This window comes from Onthophagus taurus, chromosome 6, assembly GCF_036711975.1.
Source record: "Onthophagus taurus isolate NC chromosome 6, IU_Otau_3.0, whole genome shotgun sequence".
In the NCBI taxonomy this organism is placed as follows: domain Eukaryota; kingdom Metazoa; phylum Arthropoda; class Insecta; order Coleoptera; family Scarabaeidae; genus Onthophagus; species Onthophagus taurus.
In genome coordinates this window covers 7,847,229-7,864,801 of record NC_091971.1, presented here as the reverse complement: position 1 = coordinate 7,864,801, position 17,573 = coordinate 7,847,229, and the positions used below count along the sequence as shown (strand labels likewise).

The following is a 17,573-nucleotide window of genomic DNA, read 5'->3' as shown; positions in this document are numbered from 1 at the left end:
AGAACCATCAAATAATCCTAAATCAGGGATTTCCATATCTAAAATAGATGAGACCATAGTTAAACTACAACCTTGATTTATAATTTTGAGGAGTTTTAGCTGCAAGTGTGGCGAAGTAAAATAAATTTATCTCTTTCTTATATCTATTGCATTTTAATTTTCTCTTTATAATCTCTAAAGATAACGAAGAAATGTATAATATAAAGTAATATTTTAGGATTACTAATTTTAAGTATTGAGTCATATGAGGGTAATTAATGTCTTTATCTAATCTTTATATTTTACTGCGTTAAAAAAATCGTTTAATGAGTTAGTCCCAAATAAAGTTTTCTGTTATGAACATTTTAGATTTAAACGATTATTCTTTACTTGGAATAATCGAATATCTTAATTCAACGGAATTATGGCAATTAAGCAGGTAAATAATTAATTTAACACCATTTCAAATTAAGCTATTAAACCTTGATTAAAGGACGTGTAAAAAATTTCACAATTTAATCAAACATAAAAAATTATGGTGGATAATTGATGCTAGAGATTCCCCGCATGATCTCAATAAGATCACTTTTTGCTTCAAAAATATAATTGATGTAACCAAAGAAATTAGATTTTGTTCGGAGAGCAGGTGTGGAGAAATTATTCCGAACGATTTTATCGGATATTTAAAATACACAAATTTGGTTATTATAGCTTTGGAGAATCAAAAAATATCTGGCAATAAAGTAAATATAAAAAGTGTTATCGTCTTGAAAGACTAAACCAAAAACTTCAAAACATTCGGGTTTAGCCGTCTTTAAAGACGCATCAAACATTTAAAAATTACCTATATAATATTATTAAAATTTCATATTATAGATACAATTAAGTGAGTTCCCTCAAAGCTTGATTGAACTGAGCTTGAGAAAAACATACGTGACTCATCCATCCACGTTTATCGAAAACAGCTCGGTTCAAATGAAAAACTTAAAAGTCTTTATATTAGATGAATGCTTTTGGGTGAATGGAAAATTTATTTATATATTAGGAACATATTCTGCTTTAGAAATCTTATCGCTTTATAAATGCAAAAAATTATTCGATTTTGATATAAGATATCTCACCGATTTTAATAAACTACGAATTATTGACTGTCGCTTTTCCGGATTAGGAAACGAATTTTTTAAGTACATGACTCAAAAAACCCAACTACAAGAAATGTATTTCGAAAATTACCTAACAATGTATTTCCCCACAAAAATCGAACGCGAAAAAGAATTAAACTCGGGTTCCCAGCCTAAAAAATACTCGTACTATTCTAAAGTGGACGATATTGCGTTATGGGATAAAAACGTTGTGAACCAACATTTTGGCGAGGATTGCGATACTCGTAAGCGTGCCTATGGACATGTGAATTATTGTGGAACAACGCTTTATTCCGAAGCTCAAGCTATCGAAGGGAACGATAACAATTTTAAAAGTATTTTATATGAACCACCTTATGATAAGTGTACGTGCGGATTAAATTCTGAAACAATTCGTATAAATACAGCTAAAACGGAATATTTGAAAAGAGATATAGGGCATGATAGATTTCCAAGAGAAGTAAATGATCCATTTGAATTAAGAGAATGTACAGGATATATTTATGAGTTGAGTTTTAGAGCTAATGATCCTAGAAATTTTAGGAAACATGAATCCGAAATATGTATCAGAAATGATTTAGATCTATCAATTTTTGAACATACAACAGATGGTAAGTTACGCTATAATAAACCTCGACCTCACTGATGCAAAAAATTTTAGTGGATATGATATCAATCAAATAAATTTGATTATTTTTTAGGTTCTGATGATCCCAGAAATTTTATAATACATCATCAAGATATAGACTTCAACGAAAGTAAGTAAAGACTAATCTAACAACTAAATAATCGAATAATCAAAGTTTCAAGTTGAGGGAATATATTATAAAATTTTATTTTTATTTTGTAGTTTATCCTCAAACATATAGGAGATTTACAATGCCTGGAGGTATTTATGTAAACATATAATTATTTATTATTTAATATTTTCTTGTCTTTAGAAAGAAGAAAATACGAAGAATTATTTAAAAAATCCAACCTAGTTAATATCCAAAAATTATCTCTAAGAGGTTTCATTGGAATAAATGATATGTCATTAAAAGACATGGAAAACTTAGGTTTGTCATTATTAGATGTAACAGGAACTGTTGTGAGCAAAGAAGGTATAGAACAGTTTTTAAGATTAAATCCCGATTGTAGGATTATCCACGAAATTATGTGTACATGTAAACCAAAAATTCATTTTTAATTTTATATTTATATATTAATTTCTAATAAAGGATCCAATTTTCTGTTACTTTAATAAAAATCACGTTCTTCTCGTTGAGGCGAAGTCTTTAACACAATTTACCTAAAGTGATGGACGTAAAGAATTCGCGCTCACCATTCTAACGAAGTTATTTCAATAATCAACAAGTCCTCCTTAAAACCTGTGACATCCTTCAGGACTTTTAGTACCATAAGTGGCGGGGTTCGTTCGCGGAATTCTTAAACAGTTAATATTCGAATAGAGAATCATCTGTGACGTCACAAAACGTTGAGGGATAAAAGCGGGATGCGAACCCAAGAAGATGCAGTATCTATCGAAACATGTTCAGATACAAGTAAGAGTCTTAGCTTTGGAGTTTTCAAGTTCAAAAATAAAGTATTTTTTGTAGGTCTATGATGGGATTGAAAAATGGATTCGCCGGCGTTTTCCTTTTGGTTGTTACCCTATACGTTTTGTCTATTCAGAAAAGTTACACAGTCGCGAATCCTTCAGGAAATAATATTGAAAGTAACCGATTGCCTAGACCCAAACCTTTTGTTCGATTAACCCCGAAGAATGTATATTCGAGATTGAAGCCTGATCTAACGGATTTCATCGGTAAGTTTTTTTGTAAGGAAAGATTTATTGTAATTATAAATTTTTTTTAGTGGACGATGATGAATTCACGGAAATGTTAAAACGCCAAACAGCCGATGATTACGGTCATTTAAGATTTGGAAAAAGAGAATTTGACGATTACGGCCACATGAGATTTGGAAGAAGAAATTCAGATTCTTAAACAAGAAATTAAATAATGTAGTGAATAGAAAATAATTAAATAAAGTTAATAGCTTAGTACTCGCTTTGTTTTCAATAATTCATAAACCATATAATCCCAAGAATATTTAGATTAGAGTTATAACAAATCCGATTAGACGAGAAGCATTTGTAAGATTGCCCACCTTTTAAAAGTCACGGCCAGTGTCACCACGCACTTTAGTAACAAGTAACCAGTTTAAACATGATGAAATCCAAATTACGACAAATTTGGTTTATGACCAAAATCGATAATTGGTTTAAAAATCAATACAACGCTTACACTTACAGTGGGTTTATATCACCGCGACTTTCCAATGTATCAAAAATAATTCGAAGAGGAAAAAGTGATAAAAGCGAATATTTAGTTGACGACAAAAAGAGGGAAAAAGAAAATAGAAAAATCCGGGTTATAATTGAAAATCAAAGAGGAAAAATTCCTGTTTATCCGTCTTCTTTACGAACTTTTTCAATTGGAATTGATAAATCGCAGTGTTTTGTATAATCGTTTTATAAATTCTTTATTGTTTTATAAAAGTTAAAAGTGTTGAATATCATAGTCTATTTATATTAGTCAGAAGAAGATCTTTTTTTCATGATGAGGTGAAATCTTTGAATCACTTAACAGGTAAATATACAGTAAAGTTTCTCTAATCGGGATTAATTCAAATTAATCGACTCCGAATTAGCGAAATATCAATTAATAAGAAAAACGTAATAAATAATAAAGCTTTATTTATAATGAATATTATAATTAAACAATACATGAATCAAAAATTAAAGAAAACTGTTAATCCATTATTTTGATTGTGCCAACTTCACTCATATAAAATTTGACAACCTCAATTTTGACATTTCAAATATAAATTTTAGGTTAATTTGATTTAGTTATAATTTATAATTAATAAAAGAAAATAATAATTTTGAATAAATTGCCATAGATTATAGATTCAAAAGAGAATAATCGAATTATGGAAATGGAAGAAACAACTTCTCCAGACGCTGGAAAAGTAGATTTAGCCACTTTTGAATTAACACAAAGAAAATTAGTGGCTGAACTCGCAATGAGAAAGGTAATAAAATCTAACTAAATTAATAATAATTTAAAACCGATTATTACTATCATTTTAGAATCAAGTTGAACAATTAAGACAACAAGAAGATATCCAAAACATGAAAATCCACGAGCTTCAATTAAAATTGGACTCCGCAACATCTCGAATTTCCGATTTAGAATTCGAGTTGGATATAGCGAAAAATACGTGCGCTTCATACAACATACAATTAAAAAACGTTTCCACCTTGCAACAAAAAACCCTCCAAGACAAATTGATTTCTGAAAATCTATTGTTAAAAGATCTTTTACAAAAATCCGAATTGGAGCAAAGAAAACTGCTTCGGAAAATGGAAGATCTAACCGCTTTAAACGAGCTGCAAGTTTCGAATAAAAACGATTTTCTAAAACAACAAAGTAATTGTAAAGAGAAAATCGAGGAGTTGTTTAATACTTTTAAAAATCTCGAAAAGGAATCGGTTAAAATGAAAAGTATTCAAGATAAATTAAAAGATGTTAAAGATCACCAACATTATATTGATGTTTATAAAGCACTTGCTAAAAATGCTATTGAGAAAAAAGATCAAATTGAAGATGAGTATTTAATGGTTAAAACTAAGTTAGATGTTCTTACCGATTTATTAGACAAAAATCCGCTTCCTCAACCCGTGTCAATTATTAACGTAGAAGAAGTATTTAATTTAAATTATTAAAACGATTATTTTTATCAATTATTTTTTAGTATAAACAAGAAATTGAACGTTTAAAACAAGCTTTAGAAGATGAAAGAAATTTAACAATTCGCCAAAACGCTAGAATCATCGCCGAAATCGCCCAGAATGTTACATTATGTTTAAAAATCGATTTATTAGAGAAAGGAGGGTCCAAATGTATGAAGGATATGTGTTTACAAACTGAAAATTAAAACCAATTTTGTATTGTTAATATAAATTGTATATTTAGTAGTTGAAAACATTTACAAACAATTATATCATTAAAATAAAAACTATATCTTAAGAAAAGAACAATATTCAAGCAAAAACTAAAATCCTAATTTCATAACAATATCTTTTTATTTATGTTTTAATTTGTTTTATTTAAGCGAGTCAAAAAATTATTTTAAAAATTCAACAAAAGCGAAAGAAAGCAAAAAAAAGAAGGAATGTTTCCTTATTTTTTTTATATATAAATCTTATATACAGTTATTTACATTATTTACACAAAGACTTATTTAAGAAACTTACTCTAGAAACTCGAACGAAACCTACTTGGTACCCAAGCGCGTAATGGTGAAAAGACTGAGCGTTTTGATTTAGCACGGCTTTGCTTATACTTTGCATTGGATACAAATCCACTTTGTTGATGCTATGATAATTAAAATCGTTTAAAAATTTGTCGTGTTTTTTACTGGGACCGTCAGATCCTTGTCTCTACAAAACATAATTTAAAAATTTTTATTATTAAATTATTAAGGTATTATTACTATATTTAAATTTGTATCCATATCACAAAAAATCAATCCATAACGATTTTTAACATCTTCATAAGTTCTTGGCCCAAAATTAATAGCATCCTCAGGATTTAATCCTTTCTTTTTTAATTGGTTCAACTTATTTTTTTGTATCGCCTTATTTTCATCCTTTGTTAATTTTTTTGAATAAATTCCAGTGTAAGATAACAACTAAAAATATTAATAATTTATATTAATATTATAATAAAATTTTCTCAAAGAGAATACTTTTGTGAAATTAAAAGGAATGAGATTATGATAATATTAGTGATATATGACCCAAATGAGTATAAAAGAGTACAGTTAACATTTATCATTAGAACTAACACTAGGCATAGGCGACTAAACCCGAATGTTTCTAGTTCTAGGTCTAGTGTTAGTTCTAGTTTTACACTAGCACTATCACTAGAACTAACACAAGACCTAGAATCATTTAAGTTTAGACTTTTTAGCTGATAGTATAATATAATAAACTTTTAAAACACATTTATATAAATACTTACAAATCTTGGTTTGACTTTTTTAAGATCATAATCATATTTATCATAAAGTTGATCAGCCATACATATAACCACCTCTCCCGTATCGCTACAACTAATAAACAAATTCCCCCAATCGTTTGAAGTCACGGATGTTACCGTGCTATTAAATACAGTGAATGTTATGGCTTCGTGGTCGCAGTTATGTTCGCGAAAAGGAACCAACCAAGATGCTACAGTTGTTGTGTTATCATAACAAACTAAAGGAATGAGCCAATGGATACTACATGTTAACTCAGTTATTGGATACTTTCGACTTATAAAAATACAATCTGATGTATCATTTAAATCCCAAAGTTTCATGTCTTTAAATGTTGATGCTGTTATGAGAAATTGATTTCCATTGGAATGATGAGTTAAAAGAAGTGCTAAAAAAATATATAAATTATTTAATTTCATTTATTTATTTTTTTAACGAACCACTTATTGATTCGCATTCCGCACTAAAACATTTTAATGGATACAAAACTTCTTCAATAAACATTTTTTCCAAAGAAAAAATTGCAACGATTCCATTAGAATATCCTACAGCAATATATTTGTGTCCTTTCGCTTTTGTCCATGAAGTTTTCGTTGGAAAAAACTCAATTTCTCCAATATTAGCATCAACTGACTTCGTTAAAGATAATTTTACTAAAGGTTTTTTTTCGAATAATTTACCACTTTTTTGGCGAGGTTGACAAATTGAATAAATATAAACAAACTTATCCCCAGTTGCAACAGCAATCAAACCTAATCTTTGTACTTCATCATTATTTTTAAAGGGATCATAATAACCAGAAGGACACCATTCTAAATTTGTAATCAAACCATACTTATGACCCAAACAAAATTCTAATTTCGGTTTAAATTTGGAATTTTCCGCGTTTTTTAATGGACCAAAGTTCCAAAATTGAATCAAAGATTTATCATAATGATTTATTGTTTTTAAGTAACTCTTTTCGGGGTTTAAAACGCTGATTGATAATATTTGGTTTTCGTTTAAATGTGTGTGGGGAGTTGGAATCCAAACGAGACAGTTTATTTTGCCGCCACAAAAAATTGTTGAGGTTCCATCGGATGAAATATCGCTTTCAAATAATTTATATTTTCTCCAATTAAAATCTTGATCGAGCGGATTTTTTAAATCATCTAAGAGCAGTCTTGAAACATCAATCGATTCTGTTTGTTTAGGGAGATAAAAGAAGATATCTTCGTTTTTAATATTTTTAAATTGGTCTTTATCAACACCATTTTCAGCGAAAATGTCTTTTTCAGCAAAATAATGATCTGCACTAAAAAAAAATTGATCATCAATTAATCTTGTTTTAATGTTAAATTTAAATCTCACAATTCTTTGGTCCATTTATAAGCAAACGAAAATACATTCCAAGATTTTTTATGAAAATTAATCTTTTCCATAAATTTGACTTTATGTCCAACACTTTTAGTGACTCCTTTAGATAAAGATGAATTCATTTTATCAATTTCTATATCATCAAAAGGATCGATTTCTTCCTCCCCATCAGCTTCAAAATTCTCATCATCATCCACATCTTTAATAACATAACAATCAGTTTCATCGTGTGTTTTTATGTGCTGACCAACTTCTTTACGATTAATAAAAGTTTTTAAACAAAAATTACAAGTAAATATCTAAAATAAAAGTAAATTATTTATTTTTAACCCGTTAAAATTTTATTAATACTTACATTTCCCTCGATTTTTTTATCACAGATATTTAAGTGTTTGCATAGATCCTCAACAGTTTCACTTTTAAAACTACAATCGCTATAAATACAATTTGTAAAGGTATGCGTTTCAATATCACTTTTAAATTTGTTCATCACATCATCATTCGATGTAGTAAAATCGAAATTTTTAATAAATTTTTTTGATATTGCTGTTTGATTTAAATCTTTTTCTTTTTCCCGAAATTTTTTTATACTATTTATAGCTCTAGAAAGATTTTGTTAGTAACATACACATACATATTTGGGGTTCAAAAAAACTTTGACAAAATAATAAGTTAAAAGCTGATGCCAAGGCTTCAATAAGAGTAAGGATAGACAACTGTTGAGAACACAAGGAAACTAGTTCATGAAATGGAAAAGACAAAAAAGAGTTGCTGCCTCTCTTTCGCCAAGGAAATGAAGCAGTCAGTGATGCTGGTTTTAGCATAAAGGCACCAACTCCTAAAAACTCCTGAAAACATAGTGAAATGTGAGGACGAGACTTCGCGTGTTCAACAGCAACGTATCACCTGGGTCACCAAGGAGATGTCAAACAAATTACAAGTGTTCATTAATCAATGCCTGCGACGCATTATAAACGTATGGTGGCCGGAAGTGATATCCAATGAAGACTTGTGAGAGAAAACAAACCAACAATCTGCAGTTGAAATGTTAACGTTTGATAGGAACCCTCAAGGAGCATGCTTTAGTAGGTTCAAAGCGGTGTAGAAGTCTATAGCAAGTACTTCTGCTTGAAAAATGGTTATGTCCAAGCTGAAGGGCAATGTAATGCGGCTATTTGGTCTACTAATGCCCATAAAACTAGTCCATGAAGTGGAAAAGACAAAAAAGAGTTGCTGCCCCTCTTTCTCCAAGGAAATGAAGCAGTTAGTGATGCTGGTATTAGCATTAAGACACCAAGTCGTAATGAAATTAAAACAACCCTCAAGATTAGTATTGGAAAAGCACTAGGTATAGCCAACATTGATTATAAAGTTACTTGAGAAAATATGGACACAAGAGAAGATGCCTAGAGACTGGAAACTTCACGTGTTCAGCAGCAACGTCAGTCCTCCTGTATAGGTATGAAACATGAAAGGTCACCAAGGGGATGTCAAACAAATTACAAGTGTTCATTAATCAATGCCTGCGACGCATTATAAACGTATGGTGGCCGGAAGTGATATCCAATGAAGACTTGTGCGAGAGAACAGACCAATAACCCGCAATTGAAATGTTAACGTTTGATTGGAACCCTCAAGGAACACAGAGACGAGGGCCTCTCAAAAAAGATATGGGAAAGAACTATTGAGGAAGAAGCCTTTGGCAAAATGAGCACAAGAAAAACCTGTAAGACAAGTTTTATGATTTAAGATAAGTGCAAAAATAACCATTTTGTCAAAGTATTCTTGAAACACCTAGGTTATTATAATCAATAAAATAAAAACTCTAGATCACTATGGTTTTATTTACTAACTGAAAAATAATTAACCATCCCACGCTAGAGTTTTCTGTTATTGATAAATATATTATAATAAGAATAAAAAAATCATATACTTCATAGCTGCTTTCCTCGGTGTTAAAACATCCTCTTGTTTATCACCCAGAATAATTGCTTCTTTAGCGGAATGAGACAGTTGCATATGTATACCTAAACTAACTGGTAACATTCTTCTATAACAAATCTTACATTCCACTTTTAAAGCATCTAATTCATGTATTGACTTTTGACATTGTTGTTTATGAGAAATATAACCGACAGCGGATTTCTTTTTAGCACCACACAATTCACAAGTTAAAACCTTTTTTTGTTTGCACAATTGCGTCAACAATTTCGTTACTAATTTAGTATCGTCCAAATCCTTTCAAATAAAATTAAGAATTGATGAGAGACTGAACAAAACAGCTAAAAATCGGTTCGTACAAAAAATTTCTTACCAACGGTTCGTCTCCATCTTTCCAAGCCAAATTGTTATGTTTAGTAGACTTATGAATGGACCATTGTCTTTTTGGTATACTCTTCTCGCAAACGGCGCATTTAACATCGTTTTGAGGATTTGTATTAGAACCACTTTTTCTAAACAACAAGAGAAGAAGGTTGAAGAATAACTTGAACAGGCTCAATAGGGGAAAAGAAAAAGATGAGAAATTTTTTACATAAACTCACTTCTGGGAAAATTGTTTGTCGTTTTTCTTCTTGACGACTTTGGGAACATTATTGATGACCTCGCCGTCAGCCGATGATGTACCGGGATCGGCATCGGCGAAACTTCGCGATGCTTTACTCGATGAAAAACGTCGCGCTCGCTTTTCAAAGTCAAAACACACTTTATTCTTACACTTTCGTGCGTGCTTGATAAACTTGACCGCACTGGAATAGTCCTCTCCACACACCTCACACACAAGGGCACCGTACTGTTTTAGGGTAACTTTTAGAGTCTTATACACTAGATCGTAGTTCTCTAAATCCTAAAAACAAGAATGTAGAGATTAGATCTTTTTGATGAGATGAGCGATGAATGAGTGGAGAGAGAAAAAAACTTTTATTCATTTATTTTTTTTTATTTAAATTATCTAAACAAAATTGTAAAAATAATTCTTTTGAAGAAATGATTGGCTTTGATTTATTAAAAACCTTTAAGATTTCTCACATCATCATCAAAGAAAAACCATTTATTCTTTTTAAGAAAAAATTTATTTATACTCTATTCAAAAAAAAAATGTTAATAAGAACAAAATATACAATTAATAGAAAAACTCTAATTGATTGCACAATGTACAGCAAACTTCATAATTAAGAGTCTCATGTACAGAAATTATAATTTGCAAAAGAAAATTCAAATACAAAATGAACAAAACAAATATGAACACATTTGAAACTTTTTTCCTAAATATAGACTTAGCCGTAAAAGTTAGAAAAATATTCAAATATTTTTTTTTTATTTAAACTTTTTTTCTGTACGCGCACGTTTATTTTTTACTTGCAACCAATCAAACTATTCAAATACTTAAACGATTTCTTTCACAACAAGAAATCCCCAAAAAACAATTTATGAGATTTTCTAATTTTGAATATGATCGGCGACAATTACTTTCTTTTATTTCTGATTAAGAATGTGCGAGAAAAAAGAAAACAAAGTACAAAAAGAAAAACCTTACAATTAGAAAATAAACCGACCTAAATGCGAATTGGGTGATCCGCATTCGCCCAATTCTCAAACTAACGTTGTTGATTTCACATCTGCTCGAGCTCACGTTGAGGAACCTCCTGTATTTAAAAACAATTTCAAATTAACTTACGTCTTAAGAGATCATTCGATTACTTTTTGAGTGAGACGGTGATCTTCTCCAAACAACTTGGACGCGGCATATTCACACATACAGTACCCTCAACTACATTTTATTATTAAAACCTAATTCATTAATTTCTTGTGTTTTGAATCAGTTGGAAACGATTATAAGAAATAAGTTGCTATAAACGTAATTATATCAAATGTAAAAATTAATTTATTTACATATTAACCTTCTATAAGAAAATTTATCATTATTATACAGTGAATTTCACTTAAGATGCAAGTTTGGCCGTCTTGAGAGACGTGCGACTAAATCCGAATGTTTCTAGTTTCCGGTCTAGTATTAGTTCTAGTTTTACGCTACCACTATCACTAGAACTAACACAAGACCTAGAACTAGAATCATTCGGGTTTAGCCGTCTTGAGAGACCTGTGGCTAAATCCGAATGTATCTAGTTCTAGGTCTAATGCAAGTTCTAGTGACAGTGGTGGGTAGCGCTAATTAGTATAAGACCTTTTTCCAAGCAAAATTTTTCCTTTGCAAAACTACCCACTGCCTGTACTATTAAGCTATATTGCATTTTATGTGGTTACACCATTCATAGATTGCGAATTATATGAAATTTACGGTATAAATTCCTTAGTACACATATTGTACTAAACTGTTGACTTATATTAGACAGAGAGTTAGAAAGGCAAGTAGATTATTAGGGTAAATGGAGCTGGGAGAAACTAATCTTGAAAATCGAACGCTGTTAGATTTCTTTTTATGGGATTACTGCATCTGGAATAAATGTCTTTCTATTTCTTTAAAATAGAGGAAGCAAATTTAATAAATTTTTTTATAGAAGATTAACAACATTTTTAAATAAAAACGCATGATACAATTACGAATAATAACAAACACATTAACTAGATTACTATAACCAATACAAATCTGAACAAATAATTGCGTTTGCATCATGAGCAATTGAAGTGCTGCATGTGCGAATATACCACAAAAAATTAAAAACTTACCAAAGGTGGTTCGCCAACCTTCCAAGCCAAATTATTGTGGCGTCCTTGTTTATGTTTCACCCACCCAGATTCAGAGTCCAAAGTCTCCTTACACACACCACAAGTGATGGTATTGTCTTCATTGTCACTCTCCTCTTCCGGTTTGTCAGATTCTACTTTCTCCACGTCCTTTTCGTCATCTTCTTGGTCATTTTTTTCAACTTTACTATCATTACTGTCCTTCTTTTCAACGACATTATCGTTATCTTTTCTTTCAATTTCTTGCGAATCTTTCTCGTCTGATGTGGAATTTTTGTCACTTTCAGAATTTTCAGCACTGTCATTATTATCATTGGAGTCGTTTTTATGTATGGAGGTTTCATTCTCTTTTTCTAGATTCTGCGTTTTCTGTTTTATTTGAGAATTTTCTTTATTATCTTTTTCTTCGGTTTTTGGAGGTTCTTTAGTTTCTTTAACGGTACTATTATTTTGTACGTCATTATTTTCGTGTTTATTGCTTCCGTTATCTTTCTTCTCATCTTCGTCAGCTTTTTCTTTTTCGGCCGCTTGAGCGTGTTCCATTTTCAATCGTTTTTTCAACGGATGTACAGCCTCCATTTTTGAGGCGGACTTTTCTTTGTCTTCATCTTCTCTTGGAATTTCCTCTTCCTCTTCTTCTTCTTCGCTGGATTCGTCCTCTGAAGAATCGTGTTTAATGCTCGTTCCGGTGAGTCTTTCGATTTCGGCAAAATCTTCTTCTTCCGACGATGATATTCTTCCACCGCTTAAAGCGGCGTAATCGACTACTTTTCGTTTTCGCCCGCTTGTTCTTACACCTCCGGGGGTTGAAGATGGTGCGGAAAATTCTCTTTCGTCGGCGTCGGATTTTCGCCTTCTTTGTTTCTTTTTCGGTGAATTATCGTCTGAGGTTTTATCATCTCTTCCCGGGTCGACATATATTTTTCTTGGGCGTCCTCTTTTTCTTGGAGTAACTATTTCAGGTTTGTCCGAAGATGTGTTATTTCTTTCTTTATCGCCATCGCTGGGTGGTTCAACATCAACTTTTGGTTGGAGAGGAGTTTTTCTTGGTCTTCCTCTTTTCTTGGGGGCGACGACCTGCTCGACGGTTTCCTTTCCTTTACACTCATCCATAATTCTCCTTACTTTTTCTTCGACGCTCGTTTGAAGCTCTTGTTCGGTCGATGTAGTGTCTTTGAATTTTTTTTGTCTGTTGTAGGGTCTTTTCGGGGAAACCCACTCTTCGTCTTCGTCGTCGCTTCTTCTCTTCGAACCTCTTTTGTGGATGCGTATTATGCGTTTATTGATTGATTCTCTTTGCGTTGGATTGCCCACAACTGAGAACGATTGTATTTTGGAGTAAGTGCGCAAAATCTGTCGACCTTTCAACGCAGATGGGTTAAAAGACTCAGGGACGGTACGTATCGCCGCGTCCGTAATAACTTTCTTGGCCGCTATTAGAGCATCTAAATCAATTAGATTCTTTTTCACAGACACATCGTTCTTATCGTCCTTTTCGGGGGAAAGTTCTCTATCGGAATCGCTGCTACTTATTGACGTAATTTGGCTTGCCGCGGCGGCTTCAGGTAAATCTGGAACATATAATAAATTTTCAGAGTCAGAAGATGATTTCGAAACAATTTTCTTTTGTAGTATCTTATTATTGTTTAATATAACGGTTTTTTGTATTATAGGTTTCGTTACTGCATGTTTCTTCTGCACTCTTTCTAGCATAAGATCCAAATCATCTGAACTGTAATGAACGACCTGATCGTTTAACACTTCAATCTTTTTCTTTTCTTTAATTTCCTTTTCGGGGATTTTCTCACTCTTACTTTTATCGTTCACTATTTCGATAACCTCAGCCGCGTCGCAAGCCTCATCGTCTACACTCTCATAGACCAGATCAACCGTATCTTTCGGGTCCACTTGCATTACGAACGGACTGTGATTCAATAACGTACTCATTTTTGTGCGCAAATTACTCAATAGGGCAGCTTTTACCGGTTTTTTACCAGTAGATGTACCGTCCCCGGTTTTTGCCTCCGGTATCTGTCCTATTACCGTACCCATTTTTACGTTCTTTAATTGATTCTGTAATCCCATTTCTGCTATTTGCTTTGGCGTTATTACTATTACTTTTGAAACGATTTTTTTTATTTGACTAACCCCTAGTTTTGGTGGCTTGCTATTTGATTCTTCCATCACTAATAAATGAAAAGTTAAATTAAAAAACGCTGAAATTGCATCTTTTTTTGTTTAAAAAAACGGCAATTACAGCCTTTGTTAATTTCACTCTTCAAATATTTATCATAACGTTGTTAATCTTATTATTTTTGTTTTGTTAATTCTTAAAATACATGATTTCAAAAGTTCTTTTCAAAATATTTAAAAACTATTTTATCGGTATTTATAGAATCACAGACATGGTTTATTTTTTTATAATTATTTATTACTTTTTTAAATAACGAAACCAATGGTTTGTCTAAATATTAGAACTTTTGAAATAATAAATACTTGAGTGATTTCACTGTTAATTAATTAATAATAAAATTAACCGCTTTTTGTATATTAAAAAATTGACATACAGAATGATTCTGCACTACAAAAACCTACCATCTAACTCACACCTTAATTATTTCAAAAAAATCACAAACATATTTCTTAAACTCATTATGTATTCATATATTTGGCATTCTCAAATTACGTCTCTCGTTTTCTTTCAATTCTCGCTCAGCCAGCGATACAAAAGTGGAGGAACTCTCTTTGATTTTCTCTCCAAACTTTCGTTAGTTTGATAACACTTTAATGATACTTTGACTTTTTTACAACCCAACATTTCAAGTATTATATCTTTTCCTGTAGCAATTCCTAGCATAGACAAAACTAACTTCACGAAATCTGTCGAGATAGAACACACCTTGCGACTAAGAGAGAAGAGTGATATTCCAGAGAGGTGAAATTTTTAAGAAAATATTTTATTACTTACAAGTAACACTAGGAATCATGGAAACTCATCACTACAAATAGTAATGCATGTAATAATCAAAACTTTCTTATTGTGAGCTTTTTGAACGTGATTTTTTGATACACTACTTGTATGGTAAGTTTCAAGAAAATCGCCGTATAGCATCCCTAGTATTATTTGTTAGACTTGAAATTGGTTGTTCTACATGTTTACTTACCTACTTTTGAGTAACCCTATATTCTTAGTATGATCTCAAAAGTAACATTCTCCAGATATTTAAAGTTCAACAAATTCTCCAATTGTTAACTTCATAAATTGCATTCTCCACATTTCAAAGCATTTTTTCCTCAAAATATCTAATCCCACATGATTTTAAGAAATATGTTTATGATATATGAACTTTTTTGAATTCATCTTGTAGGTTAGAATCACTATGTATATTTTGGTAAGTAATAAAAATCAAATTTTGTAAATATTATTGTATTAAATTAGAGAATAACAAAGTTACTCATTGTTGATTTCAAGATATTGATGATTTTTATAGAATACACTTTCGTATAGGCAACCAATCAAACAGACGCAATCCAGGTAGCTTCGTCCAAAACGAATTACATAAAATCTCAGCATTTTTATCAAATTTCAACATTTAGAACGCAAATAAACAGTGAAATAATCAATTTTCGACTTGTATTTTTAAATTTTGTAACATTTATCTTAAAATTTTTTTTACACCAACTGACAGAATTAAACATCTAAGATTATTTTATCTTAGCTTTTTTTTACTAAAAATCATGCACACAAAATTATTGATTTATTTTTGGGAAAAAAACGGCAATTGGTTATAGTGTTGGATGGGTCTTTGCTGGTAATATTTGCAGAATGCGATATCGAACAAGTCGTTTGGCGGCACTTGACTGACTCCGCTGGACGGGATATAAATAGATAGAAAAAAACGACCATGGGGTTTTACTTACCTAACTTAAATAAATTCGTCGAACGATGACACCGGCCGGTATCTGATAATTATTATTTTTTTTCACGATTTATAAAAATATTAGTAAATGTACATTGCACGCCGTTTTTGCGTCACACGAAAAACACCAAGCATTCATCACAAGGGCATCGAATGAAATTAGCGCCGATTCAATCAACACGATGTTAGCTACTACAGCGCATTGTTACCAACATTTTTCTTTAAATTTATTTATTTATGTTTCATAAACATTATAAATATTAATATTTTCTTAATTTTTTTTCACCAAATTTTATTAAATTTATTATAAAATAAGTATTAACAATATTTAAGTTTTTGAATTCACATTATTGACATCACCTTAAATTTGAGGTTAGATTTTGATTATCATACCTCAATTTAAGGTGCCTAGCCTTTTTAATTAATTAAAAAAAAATAAGTATGTCTGATTAACTTTTAAAATTAATTACACTCAAAGTCTAGCACAAAAAAAAATTATTTACGGGGTGTGGAAAGTAAGTGACGTCACGGAAGCCCTAAATCGATTTTTAACCTACTAAAGATGGAAATTAAATCCAAATTTGTTTAATACAAAAGACCAGTTTTATCATTTTAATAATAGAATTAATTAATTAACACATTTTTACAGGATATAAAATAATGTAGTTATACCAAATAAAAACTTAAGAGTAATCATCTTGATCATCAGTTGTTGGTAAAGCTTGAGCTTGTTGAGCTGAAGCTTGAAGTTTTTCCCACTCTTGTTGGTCAGCGTAAGCTTGTTCTTGCCTGGCTTTTGCAAACAATTCTTGTTGTTGCCTTAATAATTCTTCCTCAGGAATTCCTAAATTTTCAAGCCTTGTGCTTTGTCTTCTTCTTTTAGCTGCTACGGCTCTGCAGTCTCTTAATACAGCTTCAGCTTCAACACGATAATCACTAAATCCTAATCGTTCTAAAGCTATAAGTTGACAAATTTGTATAAAATAAATTCTTACAAATAAAACAATTTTGATTACCTGAGAAGATGTGTTGTGCACTGATAGTTTTCTTATGTAATTGATTACATATATCATTTGCTTCCGAACTTAGTAAATGTATAAATTCCGTACAACAATTCAAAACAAGCTCTCTAGCTTCGTTTGCAATTCGAACGTGAGGGACCAACTCTTTTATCATTTTATTTATACTTGCCCGAGGCAAGGTGAGCTCATCGTCTTCTGTATTTGGAGTGCTACCCGAAGGAGTTGAATTACTCATAATAAGCCCTAATTAATAAAATTTTTATTGTTTAACCTTAAAAGTTGTTTTGACACTTGGTAGGTTTTGACAACTAAAAACCAACCGTTAATAAAGTTCAATAAAATTCATTTATTAAAATTAATTT

The 17,573-nt window shown here is 31.1% G+C and overlaps 5 protein-coding genes across 6 annotated transcripts; 3 read left to right on the top strand and 2 right to left on the bottom strand.

Moving 5' to 3' along the window:
* The first annotated feature begins 10 nt into the window (after positions 1-10).
* Positions 11-2,443, top strand: LOC111427780 (uncharacterized). Its single transcript, XM_071196753.1, has 6 exons — positions 11-418; positions 473-722; positions 856-1,732; positions 1,823-1,879; positions 1,972-2,010; positions 2,063-2,443. The coding sequence occupies exons 1-6, from the start codon at positions 336-338 to the stop codon at positions 2,308-2,310; spliced, it is 1,554 nt and encodes a 517-aa protein (XP_071052854.1). The 5' UTR covers positions 11-335; the 3' UTR covers positions 2,311-2,443.
* A 119-nt stretch (positions 2,444-2,562) lies between these two features.
* On the top strand, positions 2,563-3,168 carry LOC111428074 (Drosulfakinin). Its single transcript, XM_023063489.2, has 3 exons — positions 2,563-2,665; positions 2,720-2,928; positions 2,979-3,168. Exons 1-3 carry the CDS (start codon positions 2,652-2,654, stop codon positions 3,107-3,109), a joined length of 354 nt encoding a protein of 117 aa, XP_022919257.1. The 5' UTR covers positions 2,563-2,651; the 3' UTR covers positions 3,110-3,168.
* Positions 3,169-3,317: 149 nt separating this feature from the next.
* Positions 3,318-5,573, top strand: LOC111428073 (putative leucine-rich repeat-containing protein DDB_G0290503). Its single transcript, XM_023063487.2, has 4 exons — positions 3,318-3,754; positions 4,068-4,199; positions 4,258-4,872; positions 4,923-5,573. The coding sequence occupies exons 2-4, from the start codon at positions 4,098-4,100 to the stop codon at positions 5,103-5,105; spliced, it is 900 nt and encodes a 299-aa protein (XP_022919255.2). The 5' UTR covers positions 3,318-3,754; positions 4,068-4,097; the 3' UTR covers positions 5,106-5,573.
* Positions 5,112-16,347, bottom strand: LOC111427997 (uncharacterized). 2 transcript variants are annotated; one of them, XM_023063380.2, is made up of 11 exons: positions 16,191-16,347; positions 12,252-14,455; positions 10,109-10,410; positions 9,880-10,018; positions 9,499-9,803; positions 7,921-8,167; positions 7,560-7,864; positions 6,650-7,503; positions 6,194-6,597; positions 5,664-5,861; positions 5,112-5,610 (listed from the first exon to the last, which is right to left on the bottom strand). In XM_023063380.2, the coding sequence occupies exons 2-11, from the start codon at positions 14,451-14,453 to the stop codon at positions 5,392-5,394; spliced, it is 5,175 nt and encodes a 1,724-aa protein (XP_022919148.2). In that variant the 5' UTR covers positions 14,454-14,455; positions 16,191-16,347; the 3' UTR covers positions 5,112-5,391. The 2 variants fall into 2 exon arrangements, with proteins under 2 accessions (XP_022919148.2, XP_022919149.2); XM_023063381.2 differs by having other exon boundaries at positions 12,252-13,840.
* A 440-nt stretch (positions 16,348-16,787) lies between these two features.
* Positions 16,788-17,517, bottom strand: LOC111427821 (negative cofactor 2beta). The gene is made up of 2 exons (XM_023063143.2): positions 17,206-17,517; positions 16,788-17,147 (listed from the first exon to the last, which is right to left on the bottom strand). The coding sequence occupies exons 1-2, from the start codon at positions 17,444-17,446 to the stop codon at positions 16,873-16,875; spliced, it is 516 nt and encodes a 171-aa protein (XP_022918911.1). The 5' UTR covers positions 17,447-17,517; the 3' UTR covers positions 16,788-16,872.
* Positions 17,518-17,573: the final 56 nt, after the last annotated feature.